At 45.3% G+C, this 20,142-nt stretch overlaps 1 protein-coding gene across 1 annotated transcript in view; it reads right to left on the reverse strand.

Moving 5' to 3' along the window:
* The window catches only part of VPS13C (vacuolar protein sorting 13 homolog C), a 49,408-nt gene that overhangs the window by 4,872 nt on the left and 24,394 nt on the right, over nucleotides 1-20,142 (reverse strand). The window contains exons 46-81 of the mRNA XM_029283146.1: nucleotides 19,808-20,112; nucleotides 18,969-19,113; nucleotides 18,235-18,408; nucleotides 17,680-17,781; nucleotides 16,982-17,151; nucleotides 16,459-16,700; nucleotides 15,980-16,209; nucleotides 15,790-15,882; nucleotides 15,020-15,385; nucleotides 14,787-14,876; nucleotides 14,250-14,405; nucleotides 13,890-14,154; nucleotides 13,047-13,207; nucleotides 12,587-12,708; nucleotides 12,176-12,470; nucleotides 11,000-11,389; nucleotides 10,256-10,360; nucleotides 9,821-9,985; nucleotides 9,240-9,368; nucleotides 8,910-9,043; nucleotides 8,683-8,809; nucleotides 8,015-8,250; nucleotides 7,574-7,724; nucleotides 6,875-7,015; nucleotides 6,405-6,486; nucleotides 6,099-6,168; nucleotides 5,674-5,785; nucleotides 5,323-5,436; nucleotides 4,015-4,154; nucleotides 3,045-3,126; nucleotides 2,762-2,875; nucleotides 2,282-2,357; nucleotides 2,011-2,174; nucleotides 1,026-1,071; nucleotides 636-759; nucleotides 196-310 (exon numbers count right to left, since the gene is read on the reverse strand). Coding sequence (XP_029138979.1) covers nucleotides 196-310; nucleotides 636-759; nucleotides 1,026-1,071; nucleotides 2,011-2,174; nucleotides 2,282-2,357; nucleotides 2,762-2,875; nucleotides 3,045-3,126; nucleotides 4,015-4,154; nucleotides 5,323-5,436; nucleotides 5,674-5,785; nucleotides 6,099-6,168; nucleotides 6,405-6,486; nucleotides 6,875-7,015; nucleotides 7,574-7,724; nucleotides 8,015-8,250; nucleotides 8,683-8,809; nucleotides 8,910-9,043; nucleotides 9,240-9,368; nucleotides 9,821-9,985; nucleotides 10,256-10,360; nucleotides 11,000-11,389; nucleotides 12,176-12,470; nucleotides 12,587-12,708; nucleotides 13,047-13,207; nucleotides 13,890-14,154; nucleotides 14,250-14,405; nucleotides 14,787-14,876; nucleotides 15,020-15,385; nucleotides 15,790-15,882; nucleotides 15,980-16,209; nucleotides 16,459-16,700; nucleotides 16,982-17,151; nucleotides 17,680-17,781; nucleotides 18,235-18,408; nucleotides 18,969-19,113; nucleotides 19,808-20,112 — 5,733 coding nt within the window. The remainder of the gene's footprint in view (nucleotides 1-195; nucleotides 311-635; nucleotides 760-1,025; nucleotides 1,072-2,010; nucleotides 2,175-2,281; nucleotides 2,358-2,761; nucleotides 2,876-3,044; nucleotides 3,127-4,014; nucleotides 4,155-5,322; nucleotides 5,437-5,673; nucleotides 5,786-6,098; nucleotides 6,169-6,404; nucleotides 6,487-6,874; nucleotides 7,016-7,573; nucleotides 7,725-8,014; nucleotides 8,251-8,682; nucleotides 8,810-8,909; nucleotides 9,044-9,239; nucleotides 9,369-9,820; nucleotides 9,986-10,255; nucleotides 10,361-10,999; nucleotides 11,390-12,175; nucleotides 12,471-12,586; nucleotides 12,709-13,046; nucleotides 13,208-13,889; nucleotides 14,155-14,249; nucleotides 14,406-14,786; nucleotides 14,877-15,019; nucleotides 15,386-15,789; nucleotides 15,883-15,979; nucleotides 16,210-16,458; nucleotides 16,701-16,981; nucleotides 17,152-17,679; nucleotides 17,782-18,234; nucleotides 18,409-18,968; nucleotides 19,114-19,807; nucleotides 20,113-20,142) is intronic.

Consider the following 20,142-nt stretch of genomic DNA (forward strand, 5'->3'; position numbering starts at 1 on the left):
CATTAGCAAGGGGTGCGACCCAAGTTCAAAGACCGCACAACAAGAGGAAAAAAGAACAATTTCGGCAAGGGGTCCCCACAGTCAACGTCCACAAAAGCAACAGGAACTGCTTGCACTCACCCCTTCATGCACGCACACACACACACACACACACACACACACACAAATCTAGGCAGCCACATTTGAACGCTGTACCTCAAATAAGTCACAACCTTCGGCCTCGCCTCGGTCGTAGGGCCGAATAATCCCGTCTTCGCGGATAAGACGAGGGGGGCGCAGGATGGAGACTTCTTCGGTAGACTCGGCCACCCTATGAGGAGAGAGGAAAGGAGGTCCTTTCTAGTGGGGGACTGCTGGAAAGATCCATCGCCTCGGATTATTCTACGGCCCATTCCAGAGAGACTCCATTCCAGAATCTCTTTCGGGGAGCAGCTGCTAGCAGAAGGCAGCCTGCTGCTCTGCGCCGAAAGGCCCCATTCACACAACAAAGGAGAGGACGTGCGGCGTGGGTGTGCCCATGTTCTCCTTCTCACCCGGGTCCGGTTCTCATATGCTGATTTCTAAGCGAGGCTGCCTCTGCCTCCTTCTGAAAAATGAGGCCTGGGGAGTCACCTCCACAGGGCTGCTGGGCTCACCTCTGGATCCCTTGGAATGTACTGCTGGCCATGTCGATGATGCCCCCGGTTGGGCGGGCCACCACTCCGACCAGCCCCTTCCCGATGCCCTTGAAGAAGCCCGCCGCGCCCTCCTTCTTGGCACCTTTCGGGATCAAGAGTGAGAAAAACAGGGTGGCCTTTTCTGACTGCAGACAGTGCCACTAAATTCAAAGCACTTTAATTTCAGGACATCTGCAAGAAACGTTGGCTTTCTCTTTGACATCTCACTCTTTAGCATTGTTTCACTTCATGTAATGACTCAAATCAGGGACTCTTAAACGGAACCTGCCGCAAAGCAGCTACTAACATTGCTACCATTTATATGCTGCTTGAATTCTGTGAGAATTACCTTAACTCCAGTGAACTCACCTTCTACAGGTTTTGTGACTATCCCAGTTACTCCGCCGACAACTCCCTTAAAGAAAGCAGGGGGGGAAAAGATGGAATTGCAGGTTGGAATGGCAAAGTGTCACATTAATTTCACCACAACCCTCCACTTTGGGAAATTCAAGGCTAAAATGGATTTAGTCTACTCAAATTTGCATCTTAAAACGATTCATCAGAACCAGAAATTCTGATACTAAAGCCTGCCAAGAAACACAGCCAGTCTGTAAAAAAAGAGATTATAATTTGAGAAACTAGCTTGTCGTATTAGCTAGGAGAAGGGTGGATGTCAGTTCTAGGAGTACCTCCATGAATCCAGCCGGCCTGCCTGGAATCGGCTTACGCCCCGGAGAGCAGAGGCATCACAGCCCTGCGTGGCAGGAGATCATCCAGCCTCTCAAGGCTGCAACCTTTGCCTGCGAGTTCCAGGAGGCCTCCTGGGCCACCGTCTGGCTCGGCAGAAGAAGCCAAACACGGCCTAGGAATTTCAACCTAGTTTCACGTTTCTGACATGTCTTGAAAACTCTGGTGCACAGAAAAAGGTGCTAATGCTGTAGTGTTAAAAATTCTAATTGCATTCTACATCACTGCCCACTTTCACTTGGGCCATTGAAGGCGATTTGTACACAGCTTGCTCTCTGGAGAAAAATAACTCAATCCCCACCTTGGAACGGGCTCTCCCGCCACCCTCACCCACACACGCATGAAGGTCACGGAGAGGGACGGTACGTCTTGTCCCCAAATTGTCAAGGAAACGCCTAACAGAAAATACACTTGAAAACTATCAAAACACAATGTTACTGCATATAATTAATAGTTCTATTTCCGTTGTTTTGGTAGGTGGCCTATGGATTTTACTAAGAAGCAGGAGAAAATGCAACAAATGCAACATGGATTGGAGGTGGAGCTAATTTAATATAGTAGGGGGAAAAACCCAGAATTCCAAGGAGTATCTTAAAAAACATCCTACCCTCAGAAAGCCCTTTCCGCCTTTGGCGAGGCTGTCCCCGAAGTCCTTCGGCTGGCGCCCCATCTCCTCCCGTCTCTTCTGCTGGAACTCCTTATCCATCGTGATGGCAGCCAGGCCTTTGCCCACCGAGCCAGTGATGCGGGACACCACGCCTGCTGCGCCACCTGCAAGCCAAGGGGGAGCTTAGGGACACTCACCTGCCGCAGGTGGAGAGCAGCTCAAGAAAGCTCCTCCAGGTCACCCACCCACCCACTGAAGGTGCCCCACCTACCGACAGTGTGGCCAAGAAGACTCCTCACGCCAATCACAAACCCCTCGGCAAACTCTTCGGGTCCCTGGACGGCTCCCTAAAGAGAAGCCCCGGGCGGATTTTGAGAGCCAAGCCAAGCGTTCAGTGTGCTCTTGCTGATTGTGGCTGTGGAGGGCTCAGACAGCAGCTGAACCCTTGAAATAAGTTACTTAAAACCCCATGGCTGTCGCATGTGCTCCTTGCTGGAGCACCCATGGAGAAGGCAAAGGAGGAGAGGAGCCTTCAGGGCATTTCACATCCTGATCCCTTTTGCCCAACTGGCAGCAGCCCTGATGGAAGTCAGGAAGGAGAGCCGAGATGGATACCCCCCCCCCCCCCCCCCGTGGTTTATTCTTGTCTTCAGGGCTCTCTTAAAACTGCATTTGGGCAGGAGGATTTGCTGGGGTGGGAAGGCACCTCCCCAGACACCAGGCTCCAGGATTTTCTGCTCTGATGCCGTACCTGGAAGGGCTCGTAGAAAAGGGCCTCCACCCCTTCCGAAAGGCCTCTGATCAAGCCAAAGGGGTTGCCCAGCACGTCCAGCCCCAACACAAGGATATACATCTGCTTCAGGAACTTTAAAGGGAAAAAAAGAGCACAAAAAAGGAGTGTTTGAAATTATACACAGGCAAATCCTGAAAGCAGGAGAGGAGCAGAGTGAATGGAGGAGGGATTCTCAATCAAAAGAGAAACCGTGGGGTTAATGGGGGGAGGGGGAGGGAGAAGAAGGGAGGGGCCAACTTACTTGCCCTCTGTAATGGCCAATGACTCTCCACAGCAATTCGTTTCTCTTGTAAAACTGATACTTGATTTCGAAGAAAGCAAGCCTGAAAGCAGCAGATAAGCAACCTCATGAAGAACAAGGGCTACCCGTTGCTTAGAAATCTACTCTTTTGAATTTAAAGAATCTTACGGAATCTTACAGAATCTACTCTATGGGGCAGACTATCTTCGTCCCATTCTACCAAAACCCAGCTGAGTTGACAAGCTTTCCAGGGAGCAGATCGTGGGTCAAAATCAGATTTAGACAAGAGGCTTCACTTGACATTCCTCACCATTTAAGAGCGTGGGATATTTGCGTGTGTGATAAATTCTTTTCCCTGCTAGCAAGCCCCAGGATCGACAGACGTGATGGCAAGGAAAGGGGAGGTGATCAGCCCTGCAAAGGTTCACTGTCTAAGGCATGTCTGAAGGGTGACGAGATGCTGGTTGTCACCTTGAAACCCCTCATGGCTCAGGTCTGTCTGTCTGTCTGTCTCTGGGAGCAAACTGTCTGTCTGGACTGGGCAGGCAGGAGCTCCTTCCTGGTCCTTCCTTGCAGGGAATGTCATCTGCAGGGACCTAAAAATCCCACCCGAGATCTTCAGGGCTGCATTTTAGAAAAGCTATCACCTCCCCCAGCTTTGTGGATAGATACATTATGAAATCTAATCCCTGGTTTGGGACTTGATTTAAATGGAGTCTGTATCTTCTGCCTTGGAAGGGCAGTGTAATTCTCATGTTGTTGTGTATGGATTTTTTAAACCTTATTTATCGAATGGGTCTGTTTGCTACTCCAAATGTGGACTGACAGGAGCAGCACAGAGCCCAGGAAATATAGGAATCCATGTGTATATAGACCCTGCCGGGTGTGAGAAATGGTCCAAGCCACCGGGAGGTCCCTGGGCTGCTTCTGTTCCCAGGAGCCTCCTGAGATGAACCCCAAAGCCCCTTACTTGAAGATGAGGTCATCCACGTCGGTCAGGGTGGCTCCGATGCTCTTCAGGAGCAGATTGACGGAATGGATGGCGATCATGTCGCCCTGGCCCGACTCAGACGCTTCGGTGCCGGAGCCCAAGGAAAGGCTTAGATGCAGCTGGCAAGAGAGAAAGTGGCGCTTAAGAGAGCCACTGAAGCTCAAAGACTTGGGCCACCAAATGGGACGAGAGAAAAGACTCCTTGGAGAAGACCCTGATGTTGGGAAAAATGGAAGGCAAGAGGAGAAGGGGACGGCGGAGGAGGAGATAGGGTCATTGATGCAAGGAACGTGAATCTGGGCAAACTCTGGGAGACAGGGGGGGAGGGGGGGCCTGGCACGCTGTGGTGGGTCACGAAGAATAGGATACGACTGAGCGACTGAACAACAACAACAAGAGAGCCACTGTTAGTTATTAAGCTTTGCTGAATGCAGGATTCATTTAAATACTTAAAAAAAAAACTATTGAGTTTTCAGTTAACTCATTTCTGTCAGCTTTTTCATGGGTTTACTTCTGCCAAAGTTTCATATTCACCCAGTCTCCTTTCAAAAAAGTTCAACATCAACCGTATTTCAAAGCTAGCATTTTATTAAATTGAGGAGGGAATCAAAGAATTCCGTAAGGCATATTCTGCTGAATTTTCAATTTAGCATTTCTGCACAGAACTTAAGAAATTTAAATGCAAGCCTATTTGATAAAAAGGCATTTCTAAAATATTGGGGGACAGGGAGAAATAGAACTAGAAATAATGCCTTCCACATCTATTAGGGCCGTGATAATGAAAAGCAAATTATGGAATTTGTGATCCTCTAAAACAAGGCATTAGGCTCAAAAGTGTAAAAACAAACAAACAGAATTTAAGGCAGGTTCCACAAATTATTCCAAATTAACCCAAGAGATGTTTTCTTCCATCTAGTTAGCTAGCTAATGGAGAAAGAAATTAAAGTTTACCATATATGGAAGCAGTGCCAGAATGCCACAAAGCCATTTTCTCCCTGCTGGGCTCATGTAAGGATGTAAAGCAGGAAAATGAGGAAGGGGATGTGTAGTTCTCCTGGGGGGGGGGGGAAATCTCAGGCAGTGCTCACTGGAGGGAATAAGTGCTTTTGGCGCTAAGGCCTTGGCACTTGGGCCAAATTGCAAATCTCAAAGCTCCAACACAAATCGAAGGCCTTTGGGCAAATGCTTCGGCCCTTTCAATGGTCCTGCAACTGCCTTGTGCCGGGGGGAGGGGATCAGTGTGCAGCCCCCTTTTGGGGGAGGAGCTGCTACTGTCTGAAAACATACCTTCAGTGGAGAAATATGGAAGTGTTCAAAGAAACTAAGAGTGGATACATCAGTCAAGGAGGACTCCATCAACTCTGTGTTCAGAGCATCAATATCTTTCTCTATCAACCCAGCCTGTTAAAACAGAAATAAGTTTGAACAGGTATCCTCAACTGGGTTCAAGCACAAACCTTACACATTTTCACATTTGTTTATTGAGACTTCTTTACTTAATATTTTCAAGCCTTTTGGTGCCTAGGCTTATGCTTTTTTAAAAGGGTAATTTCCCTTTTTCTTTTTAATCCCTCTAGTTTTTCAAACATCCCTCCCAGGTAGAGACGGAGACATGCCAACTTCTTCAGTCGTGATTACCTTCTGCTTTTCAGCTTCCGGGTCTGTGGCTGGTGTGAAGAGGTCAATCACAGCGGCTAGGAATCCCTGATCTAGCTTCAAAGCCATCTCCTGGACAAGAACCATGAAATACCTGGCAAAAAGAAATCATAATTGACATAGGAAACCTACAGGAGAGCAACTCTAGAATGGGGAAAGCAGGAAGGACCCCCACCCAGAGATTTTCTCTGTGAGAACCTGCTGGCTACAATCAGACACCACATTTCTCGTCTTCTAGACAGAACTGTGGAAGAAGTCATCTTTGAACATTACGCCAAAAGCTACAAATATGGAATCAGTGGACTGTTTTGCCTGTTCTCCGAATGTGAAGAATGTGTCATTGTTTTAGCTGGGAACCAGACAGATATGATGCATGTTTCACACATTGCTGAATATAATTTACTTACTTGAACTGCAACACTTTGCTGAATTCATTAAATCGAATTATGATGCTGACGTCAACAAAAGGTTTCGGTTCTAAGTTAAAAAGAGAGAGAGAGAGGGATGAATTGAATGCCCATTTTGCCTGCTTTGGTTAGTTCAGGAATGTCCAAGCTTGGCAACTTTAAGACCTGTGGATTTCCACTCCCAGGATTCCCCAGCCAGCATTGTTGGCTGGGGAATTCTGGGAGTTGAAGTCCCCAGGTCTTAAAGTTACCAACACTGGACACCCCTGAGTTAGTTGGTCAGTTGGTGCTAAAAATTCACCTCACCTGAGTCAAGTGCAATGGATTTGGGAGGAGCCACAGGGTGAAACACCACCGGGAACATGGAACCGGGGAGCTGGCTGTCCACCTTCAAAGGAGGAGAACAGGGATATATGGAGAGTATTAACCAGTCTAAACAAGTAGCTCTGCAGGCAGGAGGTGCCAGCATCTATTTAACAAAAATGTTAACAAACTAGACAGTAGACCCGTGACAACAGATTAAAGGGTTTGCTGAGAAGAAAATTGTGATGTTAATGTTTCTACAAAATACAACTGTAACATTTTTATTGTCCTTTCTCTTTCAGGAACATCACGAAGTGAATTTCTAGGAGCTGGGGTAGAATATAGTGGATAAATACAGTGGATAAGTATAGCGATAAGGGACTCTGGCAGGCCTTACGGCAATCATCTTTAAGAAGCCCAGCCTCTTAATCCCCGGGGAGAGATTAGCCTTCTCTAAAAGCAAAGACACGTACCTGGAGCCAATATAACTGAGCCCGTAAGCTCTTTTGATGCGCTGACTGTTTGAATTCAATTTGGATGGCCGATAGAAAGTCTCGCTTGATTATGCATTTGAATGGAAGGCGCATTTCCATAGGCAACTTATCAAAGTTTATCTGAAAATAGAAAATATAGATACAGAACTCCTATTATGTATTGCCCCTCACTCCATGCCCAGAGATACAAGGATATTTCAGTCCAAAACGAGATTTCTGAGAAATAGTGAAATAGATCCGCTGAAAATCTTCTTCCCATCCTATTGCTGCCCATCCTATTTCTTCAAGGTCCAGGTCAGGCACTGTTCAGGAGCTCAGAGTCAAGCCTCACTAATCTTGATTCTACTGCTATTCAACAAACCTTAAATGCTAGCATATGCTCTTGGTTGTCCAGAATCTAACACAGTGTTTCTCAACTTCCAAATGCCCTGCCATAAACTCAGGAATAGCATTAGCCTAGCATTGATGGTGTTACCCGTTTGGTAATGAAATGTCTGCAAGGAAATCACTGAGCTGAGAGAGCAGCAAGGACCCCACAACTCAAGAACCGGCTAGAAGTGTTTCTCACTTCTGGGAGGGAGCGGATAGTCATAAAGAAGAGATTTTACCAAGCATCTTAGGCTCAGCTGTATATCTGCCACTTGGAGGGTTTGACCTTCATCTGTGGCTCCAACATACCTCAAAATTGTTGTTGATTTTAATCCAGCCAGAAGGCTCCATGCCCTGCGCAGAGAGATGCCTTTGATAAGCCTGTTCCAGGAGGTTGATATGCTTCTGGTTAAAAGGCTTCCATCTTTGCTTTGGTTTCAATTCCCAAACAATGCCTGAACTGCAAAAAAAGGGAGAATAAGAAGATAAATCCTTACAGGAAAATACGTTGCATGTCATTAATGGAAATCTCTCTTAATTATTTAATTTCTAAATTGGTGATACTGTAGCTTCTCTGCAATGCAACTAAGACTGAATGTCACTTAATAGTCAAAGGAAAACCTCCCAAATCTATCTTCAGCAGCTTTTTTTATATTAAAGGAATCTAAAATGGGCATTTGATCAGAGAAACATGACTGGCTAATGCTTTGCACCAAAAGGCGCCTGCAGCTTCCTGCCAACCAACGTTACCTGGTGATGCCTATGTAAGAGATCTCCTGTTTCCTTTTGTTGTTGACCAGTGAAAGTCCGAGGCCCTGGAGAGCGATGCTGATTTCCTGGTCAGGCTGCTCCATCTCCTCCGCCTGCCTCGCTTTGGACACCAACGCCACATCTTCCGTGAAAAGCAGGACCCTCTGCCGCCCATCCAGGAAAGAGACCCAGTGGATGGGGGTGTTGGCGTTGTACGAAAACTGCCCACATTCATCCTGAATTGGCAGGAAAGGAGCAGCAAGGTGAAAGACAGTAATCAGCAAAACACAAAGCCTTTGCGTACTATTTTGTTAAAATAGTGAATCCTTTAATTTAAAAATAGTCACTGGCTGATTAGTAAGGAAAAGGAATTGAAGGCAGTAACATCACTTAAATATTGCTGAAAATGAGTTGCTAGGCTCTAAAATAATGAGCTGCCTAAATGAATATATTGACCATGAGGCTTTAGGATTCAAAAATTAAATGCTATTTCCAGAGGAAGGGAGGGAGGGAGAGAGGGAGGGAGGGAGGGAGAGAGGGAGGGAGGATGGAAGGAAGGAAGGAAGGAAGGAAGGAAGGAAGGAGCATACAGAGACTGAGACTGCTATAAGTTAAACACTGCAGTGGAAGTGCTACATTGACAGGGGTTTTTTTTTTATACAGATTACCTTAAGAAGATCGAGTTCTCCTATGTTTTGTGCATAGTCCCAATTTAATTTTTTGATCCCTGTAGGATCTGCCCAAACGAACAATCTAACTTCCTTCGGCTTTAGTTCCATCACTTCCTGCAGGCCGCTGCATGGATTAAAAAACACAAATGCGAAATTCATGGGATGACCGTGCTCTACAACTGAAGATAACAGGTCAAGAGAGACGTGGGTGCCTTCTCACCTACCTCTGCTGGTATTTCAGAGTCGCCCATGATGTATGATTAATGACCAATGCAGGGGCAGCCCCCTCGTAATAATCGGAGAAGTTGATAACAGTGGAATGCTCAGCCATGCTGACGTCCACTAGGATGCCCGTATTCTGTGGGAAGGAACAGAAGTGGTGCTCTAAATGCATCTTGGCAGTTTCCCTGCAGCTCCGGAAGTGCAGGGAGCCCCCTCCTGCTGTTGCTGTGGCCCATGACTCCCACCAACAAGGCCAGGGAGCTATGCATGCCAGGACCTCAGGTCGCTCTCCATGCCCTAAAAGAGAAGAACAAAGGTATCTGCAATCTTACCAACTTTTCCAGGCTCAGCAATGTTCCGTTGTCCTGTCGGTTGTAGAAGAAGGGTCTGGAAAATTGCTCGGAGCCACTCACTCTGATGCACAGCTTGCCAGATGGACTTTCAGGCCAAAATGCAACACACTAGCAGAAAAAAGGGAACAGGGCTAGGTAAGGAAATAAGGATGCCAATTGTTTTTATTAATTTCTTGTAAGAAGTTGGAGTTGGCACGTTCTCCAACCTGGAGCCCTCTAGATATTCCGAGAACACGGCACTCCAAATTCCACATTAGGCGTAGATGAAGGTTGTGAAGTTTGGTGATCAAGACAATCATTGCCACTTTGATCTCCAGCTGAATGTGCTGCTTTAGTGTCCCAACCAACAATTCAGATTAAATCAGAGAGCAATAATAAGCAATGATCATTCTTAACCATAGAACTCCTTTCAAGTCATGCTGCTGGCCACTGAACTGCTAACATTGCAACTATGTTTTACAACTAAAAACTCAGATGAATTAAAAATAAGCCCTTGTTTCAAAAAACATGACATTAAGAGCAAGCTAGCTTAACTGACAAACCCAGCCTTCAAATACTACCTCTGAGGGCGAGAAGTAATTCCACTTATTAGTAGGAAACGATCCATCAGCTCCTATTTCTCCAAATTCCAGCTCCAAGGAAGACAGGTTTGTTATGGTATAGAATGGCATCAAAGTGATGATCCGAGTCAGATTGAAGCTGCTCATTTTAATAGTAACGCCAACCTGCAGAATGATATTAGTTTGTGTTTTTCAAGAAGACTCATCGCCAACATGATCGCCAACGTCCGATAACAGATATGGCACAAGAAGAAGAAGAAGAAGGGATGGCTTTGGCCACGCACTGCCAGGATGAGGGAATCTGATTCTCCTGACCAAGAATCACCCCATCCCATCCATTGAGAGAAGAACAGGGCAAGGATTTTATTACCTACGGCTGGAACAAACAACAGCAATTAGTCAAAGCAGGAAGCAAGTGCAGGAAGCCAGCCATACCAGAAAATCCATGTTGAAGGCTGGACACTTCACACATCCAGAATTTCCTACTGTATCCAGGGAGAAACTGCTCGACCAGGTGCTGGTTGAGACGCACAGCTGGATCTAGACAAAAGGGAAGACAAACGGACTTGGAGTTTCTTTCTGTAAATCAGACATGTCCGTTCCTAATATCACGAAGCTACAATTATGCTTCAGGTTTCCTGCAATAAGCCACAAGTGGTGACTGTTGGGGAGGTAAGTGTAGAAAATTGCAAGAAATCAGACCTCACACATTCTTGACCATCCAAAAAGATAGAGACAAAAACTTTAATTCACCACTGAGGTGACAGTGAGAGCGAGGGAGAGCGGATCCACACTTGGATAGCTGCAGGCGTAAACAAAGGAAATTGAGATCCATTCAAAGCAGCGTCCAAATTGCTCATTTCCTATTAAGAAAAACGAGGGGGAAATCTGCAATAAAGTGCAAATCAGTAAAACCAAATAAGGAAAAAATAAAGCTATAAAATTAATTAGGAAACATTTAATCCGGCACTGTCTAGAGGGCAAATCAATACCAAGCTGATTAAATATATTGGAGCTTCCTCAAAAACAACAGTGGGCTATTAGCCAAATGAAGCAGGCAATTTTTATAAGCAGGTCGAGCCCAACCTTTCCAAATGGCAAAAGATGCTATTAATGAAAATCACCAAAGCTACAGAGCCCACTTCTTCAGGCAAGTGGAACAGAAGCTTGGCCTCATACCTTGTTTTTACTGAAAATATTCTTTTTCTTGAAGGAGAACAAGACGGTGTCCCGAAAGTCTGCTGGGTGTTTTACGTGAATATCCTCGGCGCGGTACTGGAGAACCCGGGAAGTCTTGTTGATGATCCAGTAGGGACTATACACAGAGAGGATCATGTGGGTGCCGACTTTCCTGACATGAATGTAAATATCCATCGTAGCCACATCTGCAGAATCTGAGCTGAAGCAGACCGGGAAAAACTCCGGCAGTGCGTCATGGACATGAAAGTGCCCGTTCCAGTTTCTCCCCTGATATCTGAGCAGGATCAGCTCCATGATCTCCCCGTTGATTCTCGAGTGAAGAACATCGGCAGTGCTTCCTTCGTGCAGCTCGCGGGCCTCTGCTGTTCCCTGCAAAGAGCACTGAAAACTGTTAACGGCCTGAAAAGATGAGGACGGGGCAGGATGGACGTGGATGAAAAGCCCTTCTTGGGACACTGAGACAGAATTGATGTTTGCAATGAACAATTAAATATTGCAAAAACAACTTGAGGACACCATACTGTTTATAACAGTATGGAAGTAAAAAATGACTGTAATTTTTTCAGGCTGAGTATGAAAAACAAACAGGAGCAGGAAATTGGAAGTAGGCCTCATCCCCCATGGTAGAATTTCAATATTACAGCACAATTCCTAGCTGAGATGCTCCAGCTCAGCTAGACCAGTGTTTCTCAATGTCAGCAACTTTCAGAGGAGTGGACTTCAACTTCCATGCTGGTTGAGGAATTCTGGGAGTTGAAGTCCACCCCTCTGAAAGTTGCTGAGAAACAGTGGACTAGACGGTCTACACTTGTCTCAGACACAATTGCTCATGAATTCCTCCTTGTGCACCCACCCAGACTGCTACAGATGCTAACTGTATCCTAGAACATACTGAAGTTGGGGCTTTTTAAAAAGAATGGAAAATATGCTCTCCAATTCATCACCATATTTTTAAAATGCTTCTAAAAACTATTTCCCTTTCAACAGGATGGAGAGAGCTAAAGGCAGCCAGGGCAAAGTTAAGTATCAGTAAGTAGATTTGTGGAAGAAAGACACACACACACAAAAAAAGAGGCACGAAGGAAGGAATTTACTGAACGCTGAAATCACCTGGGCCTTTTCGAGTTACATCATGGCCCCTCTTGGCTAACGTACCTCGAGGATGTATCGCAAACAGTAAGGTAGAAGATTCCGCAGAGTAAGCGTGGGGTAGAAATGGATAATGTAGGCCGGCTCCCAGTTCTCCTTGTGAGTTGCAATGAAGTTCAGCTCATCGGGCACGGCCGCGGCTTTCAATAGGAGTGGCGGGAAACTGGTATCGGTGGCCGGGCATTGAAGCACACATATAACTTCATTACTCCTGTGCAGTTCTTCTTGCCAAGATATGTAGGTTGTGGATGGTTCATATTGGCCTTTTAAGATGCCCGTTGGCTGAACATACAGCTGACATCTAATAAGCCAATCACAGAGAATGCAGAAGACATTGGGGAAAAAGAAAGCCCAAACCCTTGGAATATTTTGCAGTAAAGAGAATGGCTTAAGTATCTGAACAAGTGAAATATTTACCGATATGAGTCTAATGGAACATGAAATTCCTCTTCTGGAAGAGACACACCTAAAGGCTTCAATTGTTTAATATCCTTAACAAATTTGTAGATTATAAATGGGACAGAGAAGTGGTTCTTAATCTGAAATGGAAAGCAGAATATGAATAATACATGAATAAATTAATCGTTCCAATAAAAAAGAATCTCTGTAGTTCAGGGTTGAATTGTAGAGTTCTTGATGGCCTCTGAGCTTGGCTGTTTTCTTGCAGACATTTCATGACCCGACTAGGAAACATCACCACTGCTAGAAGGGAGTGGGGTCTTCTCTGTTTCTATACAGTACTTTGCCCTGACAGTGTTGGTAGGAGTGTGATTCTCCACATGGGATCAATGCTGCAGGAAAGCATCGCTTTTTCACTGCACACACAATGTGTGCAAGACTTCACTCACTGAAGCAGGATCACAACACCACAATTTACCTGGAGAGGGGAGCGCAGGGTGATCACTTTGTTCCCTTCTTCTGCGTCTATCTGCACCACGACCGAATTGGAGGAGCTGCTCTGGGGCGCTCTCACACTGTGCAGCCTCCTTCCTGGCTTGGCTATGGGAACAGCTGCCACCTCACTGTAGCCTTCAGGCCCTGATTTGCATCAAAACAATTGTCTTTATGTTATCCCTTCACCTTTTTTTCTTACAAAAAATAAAACTAGTTTACAACTCAACTATATAATTCAGGTTCCAGAAGCTTACAGCTAGTGTACGTAAGTTGATCTGCTTACAAGGAAAATAAAATATTTATTGTCACCATGCTAATTTGAAAGGAAGCATTTTAAAAAGTTCTTGTCTGAAAATCATTCTCAATCATTTGGAAATACCTCTTTCTCCTTACCAAAGCTCTGTGTTTTTTAATTTATTTATTATTCCTTTTTTAAAAAAATAACAGAAAAAGGGGGGGGAAACCCACAAATTATAACACAGATGTAGGAGATGACCAGGCTGAGCCCGAGAGGAGGGGTCAAACGTGTCATAAACCAGGAGTCCCTGCCTGCCTACAGGAGTTCTAAGTCTAGCCCACCTTGAAAGCCTTCTTAATTCCCGCTCATTTCCCTTGACCGTTAGTAGCTCAGGTTTTTGTAGAGAGCTTAAGCTTGCAATAAATCTTTATACTCATTTGAACTACCTGAAGCTCCTGATTTCCCCGGCACTTGACAACAAATACACTACATATAACAAGTGCTTAAAAGGTGAAAAAAATAAAACAGAAAAATAGGGTCGGGAAACAAAATACACGATGATAGCAATGAAGAGCTACAAAACCTTACCAAAGCTCAAAGTTAACAGAGAACTGTCTTGGCGACGTAAAACGCTAAGCCTTCCTTTGTTCCGGGATTCCGAGGTTGCATATTCCAGTTCTAAGCTCTGACCAAGTCCGATCTCGTGAATGGTAGCACTTTTGGGGAATCCCACAAGCTGGAGGCTTCTGCAGGCGTGGACTCTGACAGAGATTCCCAGGGCGTTTCTGACAGTGAAGGGAGCCCTGTCTTTCAAAGTGGCGTCGTAAGCAGAAGCAGTTCCTTCCGAGAAGCCCTAACAATAAAGCCAATATTTACTACTTTAGGAACGGTGATGAAACCTGCACTGTGTGAGGGGAAGGGTTCTTTCTCCTGTCTCATCAAACTTACCTTGGCTAGATTATTAAGGACAGTTAAGCAACATTTGGATATTGTTATGTTCATGGTATCTTTTGACGAGACAGAGATCAACTGCTGGGGTTCAGGTAGAACGATAAAGTCATCTCCTGGCAACAGACCTCTGTCCTCTTCAGGGTTTGTCTTCATCTAAGAAGGAAAAGGAGAAAGTCCAATAAATGCCTACCTGAATCACGGGGAAGGCCCAATTTGCTTTTCCAGCTTTAGTTTGGACAGGAATTCGTCCTTTGGTCTACGAATGCCTAGAATAAAGGTCAAAATATGAACTTGCTTATTTCCCCAGAATAAAATAAAGACCTATGAATGTGGACAACAGGTTCCTTTAATGTTATAGGAAGAAAAATAACAAGATGAGGCAAATGTGAATTTAAAGGGAAGTAAATTCTTACTTTAGAAATTCCTAATTCTTAAATCAGTATTTCCTAAATCCAAGTAAATTACCCAGAATTGCGTAAATTTATCACGCACAGAAAACAAATGGCTAAAAAGGAACATTAAATCATTGCTTACTTCCAACTTTAAGTTCCAGCGATGTCCTTCCCTATCCACTTGTTCTATCAGAGGTTCCCAGAGAGCATGGGTTTCGTTGTAATATTGCACCTGGAATGCAGGATGGAACACAAAGCTGAAGTACAGAGATCTTTCTCTTCCTGACTAACAAAACCAAACTCAAGAGTCATCATGGAAACCCATTACAAGTTCAAGGCCCAAATATAAAGGGATCATCGACCCTGTTTACGTACCTCCAGTGTCACATCAGCTCTGGCTGACATGAGAGAAGACCAATTTTTCACGGTTCCAGAAAATGCAGATTCTGCTAACAGTAAAGGGACAGTACGATGTCCCAAGCCACATTCCAGGGTGACCTGAACCGATTTCACCTCCACCTCAAAATGTTCCTTTCTTTCACTCTGCTCGCTGGCTAGCAGGGCTTCTGTGGCTTCTGTGGCCATGTCAACGCCTAGGAACCAACTCTGGCACTCGTCAACGGATTTGATGCTCCAGAGATCTACAGGATTACAAAGGGTCCCTGCAGATTCTTCCTCCTTGGCCTGTCGCTTCATAGCAGCCAGGATAGTCATTACAGTGTTGAGAATTATTGGTGACACCTTAAAAATAAAAAAAGGAAACTAGAGCTGAGCGATGCACTTTCATTATATGAACTAATTGTAGACCAGTGTTTTTCAAACTTGAGAACTTTCAGAGGTGTGGACTTCAACTCCCACAATTCCCCAGCCACAGGATCCTGCCTCCACAGTCAAAGTCTGAATTAAATCAAGGGCATTCCGCTTAACAGCCTCCATTGAAGAGCTGCTATTTACATAGGGGTATAAATTCAGAGCAATGGTGAGATTCAGAAGCTACATTGTCACCAAGGACTGGGTGTGTATTGCAGGAATCCTACCTGGAATACTGGATTTTCTACTCTATGCATTGCAGATCTCAACTCAGCCACAGATTTTTCTAGAAATACACCTAAACTTCAGGGCGAGCGAATGCAATTTGTACTAACTTTCACAATCAATGTGTCCATGTTCACATCTATCCTTTGCACTCCAGAAGGATCCATCGTGGCTTCCACAGCTAAACAACATGGTTGCACCACCTAAAAGAACACCAGCAAGATATTGGGGTCAATGCCCCCTTCCTATTTGCAGGAAAAAAGTCCGCAGCAAAGGGGTAGATCCCAGCAAGGGGCTCACCGTGGTGACATTCTTCTTTGCTGTACCCCGGAGGAAGGGGCAGGCCAGCACCTTGAGGTCCAGAACCTGGGCGGTCAGCTGCTGTGCCCCAGAGCCCCCTGACAGCATGAAGTTGCCCTGGAACGAGGCTGCCAAGGCGGGCGCATCGGCCTTGGTCAAGTTGGCCACAAACACAATTTCTGGATCCAAGATGTGTGCTTCCACTGACATGTTTGATCGCGCAGCTGCAGCTGCAAAAGTTTAAATTTAGTTTATGTATTTACTAAATGGTTATCACAACAGAGTAATAACGTACACCATCATTGCCATGGCTAATAAAAATAAAGCAATCCTGTGCTTAAGTCACTGCTCTGGTATCTCTGCTCTGACCAGGGAGCAACACATCCAGGCCAAAACTGAAAATAAAGCCAGTGGCCTTAAGAGCACAAAGCTGCCCAGTGAGTAAGAATTTCAAAGGGGAATTCCTTCCATTTGCTGACCTTTCTCGGGCTTAGGCTTTCCCTGGGAAGCCAGTTTCACTGCGAACTGGGCCGGTCTTTCCACTGGTTTGGCTGCAGGCACAGACTGAATGAAGAAGTCGGCCACGGTCAGCAAGAACTCTATGCTGGCACACAAATACAGCTGGTCCAAGACAGCTACGATGTCACTCCCATTTTTATTTTGCTTGTAGTTGATGTCAATCATGACACTATCAGCTTTCCCGTCCTTTTTGGCTAGCATTCTGCAAAACAGAAATGCATTCAGAGAGGAGACGGTTGAATTTACGGAAGAATTTGGAACAGATGAATCCAGTTTTGCATCCTCCAATTACCCTGAGGTTAGGATCCTTAGAATTCCTAGTGAGAAGGCCACCATCTGCAAGGCCTCGGATTCAGCAGACCTTCAAACAAATTCCATACCCTATGTAGATTTTTTTAATGGCTGGCCATGCATGTTAAGCAAAGCACCAATGGCAGACAGGGCAGAGATGTGGCGTTCTCAAATGACTGCTAGAGAGCTGACCTTGCAGTTACTTTCTCGATCCCTTCTCTAAGATCATCTAATGTACACATTTCCATCTTAGTCGTGACGTCTATAGAGCCGTCCGAAAACATTTGTCCTGATGATCTCATGAGATGCAGCCGGAGCTCTCCAAGACATAACTGGCTGTTGTGAAGCGAAAGCTGAGATTTCTACAATATATAAAAATGGCCGAGATAAAGAGACAGCTCAGAGACTTGACACTTCTCTTAGTTTGGGCTATCTACCCGAACAGAGAAAGAACACGGATGGAAGACTTTTTGTATTAAAATAACCAAATTCAATTTACATAGAAGAAATCTCTCTCAAAAAAAATGTCTTAAGACTTTGACATCGTAATGCCCAAGTTGTCAGTGGAGAAAGCCCCCAAAATATCAGAAGTAAGAGGGGGAGGGTGGCAGGAATTGGAATGGAGCAAGGGAGGCTGGAGGCCTGATCAACAGTGTGTGTGTGTGTGTGTGTGTGTCTGTGTGTGTGTGTGTGCGCGCACGCGCGCGCAAGTGCATGCATGTATGAAGAGGCACACACAAATGGATACCAAACTCAAAAATAAAATTTCACATGTTTTGGAACAAACTCTCCCCTTTTTGGACCACACTGATCTAGTTGGCCTGTGATTTTTTTTAATGCCATCCCTAGGGGTCCCAGGAAAACTGGCTTTCAAGAATATTGTCACCAACCTGGTTCTTGTCAGCATTGTAGAGAACAATGGAGAGAGATTCAAAGTTAAAATGAAACATCACGGCCACACTCTTCTTCAGCTGGGCTTCACCAAGTCCTTCCTCTGCAGAAACCTCAGGGATTCCTGGATGATTGAGAAACAGGAAAGGTGTTTAACAGCAGTCATGACTGCTGCTTGTCTGAGGACTGATGTTCGTTTAATACTTATGAGAGCATTACCTTCAACTCAATGCCAACCCTCTTTGATCTTATTTCACATCCAAAGACCAGCATAAAATCATATGCCATTTCTTTTTACCCCACCTTTATTTTTTGCTGAATTCAAGGTGGTGTACATATCTAACGTTATCCTCTCTTATTCATAACAACAACCCTGTGAGGTGGTCTGGTTGAGACAGGGTGACTGGCCCAAAGTCACCCAGCCACTTTCAGGTCCGAAGTCCCCAGGTTTCTAGCTAATACCCCAAACTTGTTTTCTTCCGTGCTTCCCTTTTGTCCTGATATTGTAACAGTCAAATGATGCGTTTTGCAACTATCTGAATTAAATGCTCAACTTTGGGGAAAGATGTACCTTCATCAAGGCCAGCCACAGCCACAGCTTTGTGCTTTTTAAATTTCTGAGCGTCTGGCAAGGTTGAGTGCGTAACTTTGGGGTCTGCGGCAGCTTCACTGAGATTCTCTAGCAAAATGCTCATGAGCAAAATCAAGTCATCCTGACTGAGTGAGATCTGCAAAGAGAAGAATCTATTATTAAACGGCTTTCCTCCAGCAATACTACCCATTTTGGGATTTTTTTCAACCCGATGCAAATAGTAAAGATCAATCTCAAGCTGGCACCAGATCTTCCCACAACATTTTATTAAAACTCAGAATGCCAGATTGCAGACTCCAGGAAAAAAAATGCATTTCACAGCCAGTTTAGATAAGAAATACCTGCCTGTCACCGTGATGCATCTGCATGAATTAGCTAATATCTAGCAGCAAATACAGCTGTGGAATCACTGCAGTATCACCAAAAAAGGCAGAAATTGATGGTTTTCCCTTTATCACCTGCTCATGCTTTATACACTTGCATGTGTTCAAAACAGGCAGAAATGCTTCCACACAGAAGAAAAAAAAAATCTTGAGTAAAACAGCCTCACCTTGTAAGTGTAGATAAGCCTAACTGGAAAATCAAAGCCCCTTCAAGGGCAAAATCAGTGTAACCTCTATCATAACCCGAGTTATAATTACAATCCACAGCTTATCTCCCCAGAGATCATGGCTCTCCCACTTTTTGTGACCTTACCAGCATGGCCTTTAAGTCTCCTTGGATGGCAATCCCCGGAATCTGCAGATACCAATCTGAGGCTAAATTCCTCTGAACTGACAGCTGTAGATTGACCGGCTGCAAAATCTCAATGTCCGGCTGAGGGCTGCTGCCCACCTCGGTCCTACAAATTAAAGGGGAGCAGATGGAGAATCACAAGGTGGCCCTTTGAGTAAACCAGCCCTTCCTGCCGGCAGTGCATGATGTGACTGGGAATAGCCCTTCAAGGCCTAAAGTTCACTTACTTGGGATGCTGGCTGGGGAATTCTGGGAGTTGAAGACCACAAGTCTTAAAGTTGCCACGGTTTGGACAACCCCTGCTCTAAGGCAAACTCCACCACAGGGGCCTTTCCAAGGAGGTTCACTGGGGGAGTCTGTTTTGGTTTGTTAGGCATTTTCAACAGATGCCCAATTCCCATTGCTGGGTTTGGATTAAAGCTGCAATGGCCACCAGTTAAACAGGATCCCCTGCCCCAACACAATTTAGCTCAATACGGGGGCCTATCCTGACTAAGCCCTTCAGAACTCCTCCCTGTGTTTGATGGGGAAAGAAAAGCAAGATGGTTTGCTTAGAACTGTAACTTGCTCTGGGTTATGCTTGCATTCATAACCAAAGGTGAAGGGAGTCGGGTAAAGCCACCAGCCATGCTTCAGAGCCAGGCAGGGTCTCTTGTCAAGCCTTCAAGGAATGGCTTCTCTGCTGCAGAAAAGTGTTCCCACTGCCAGGAGAAACCCCACAGCAACAGGCAAGAAAAACCTGCAATAGGCAGCCATCTCTCTGTTGACCTCAAGGAGAAAGAGGTTCACAACAGGTATACCTGGAGATCTTTAACTGGGTGAGTTGGATATCCATCTTGTCAATCACAGGGGGAGGAGTCGTCTTCTCCTCAGAGACCAGGGTGAATTCGTTCCAAACTCTGATTAAGCCAAGATCGGCTATCAACACATTGTTGGACACGGAGGATTGAGGGATCAGGATGACTGGAGCTTTCAGGTTGATGTCCATCGAGAGGCGAAAGCTCTTTTGAGCGAAATCCTTCATGCTGGAGGCGGCCTTTTCTGCAGCTTGAACCGTGGCAGCGCTCAGCGCCTCCTGGGCCGTTTGGAAGTGGCTGAGGAAGTGCTAAGCAAGGACAGAATGCAGGCCTAATTA

This window comes from Protobothrops mucrosquamatus, unplaced genomic scaffold (genome assembly GCF_001527695.2).
Source record: "Protobothrops mucrosquamatus isolate PMUCROS unplaced genomic scaffold, P.Mucros_1.0 scaffold27, whole genome shotgun sequence".
Taxonomy (NCBI): Eukaryota; Metazoa; Chordata; class Lepidosauria; order Squamata; family Viperidae; genus Protobothrops; species Protobothrops mucrosquamatus.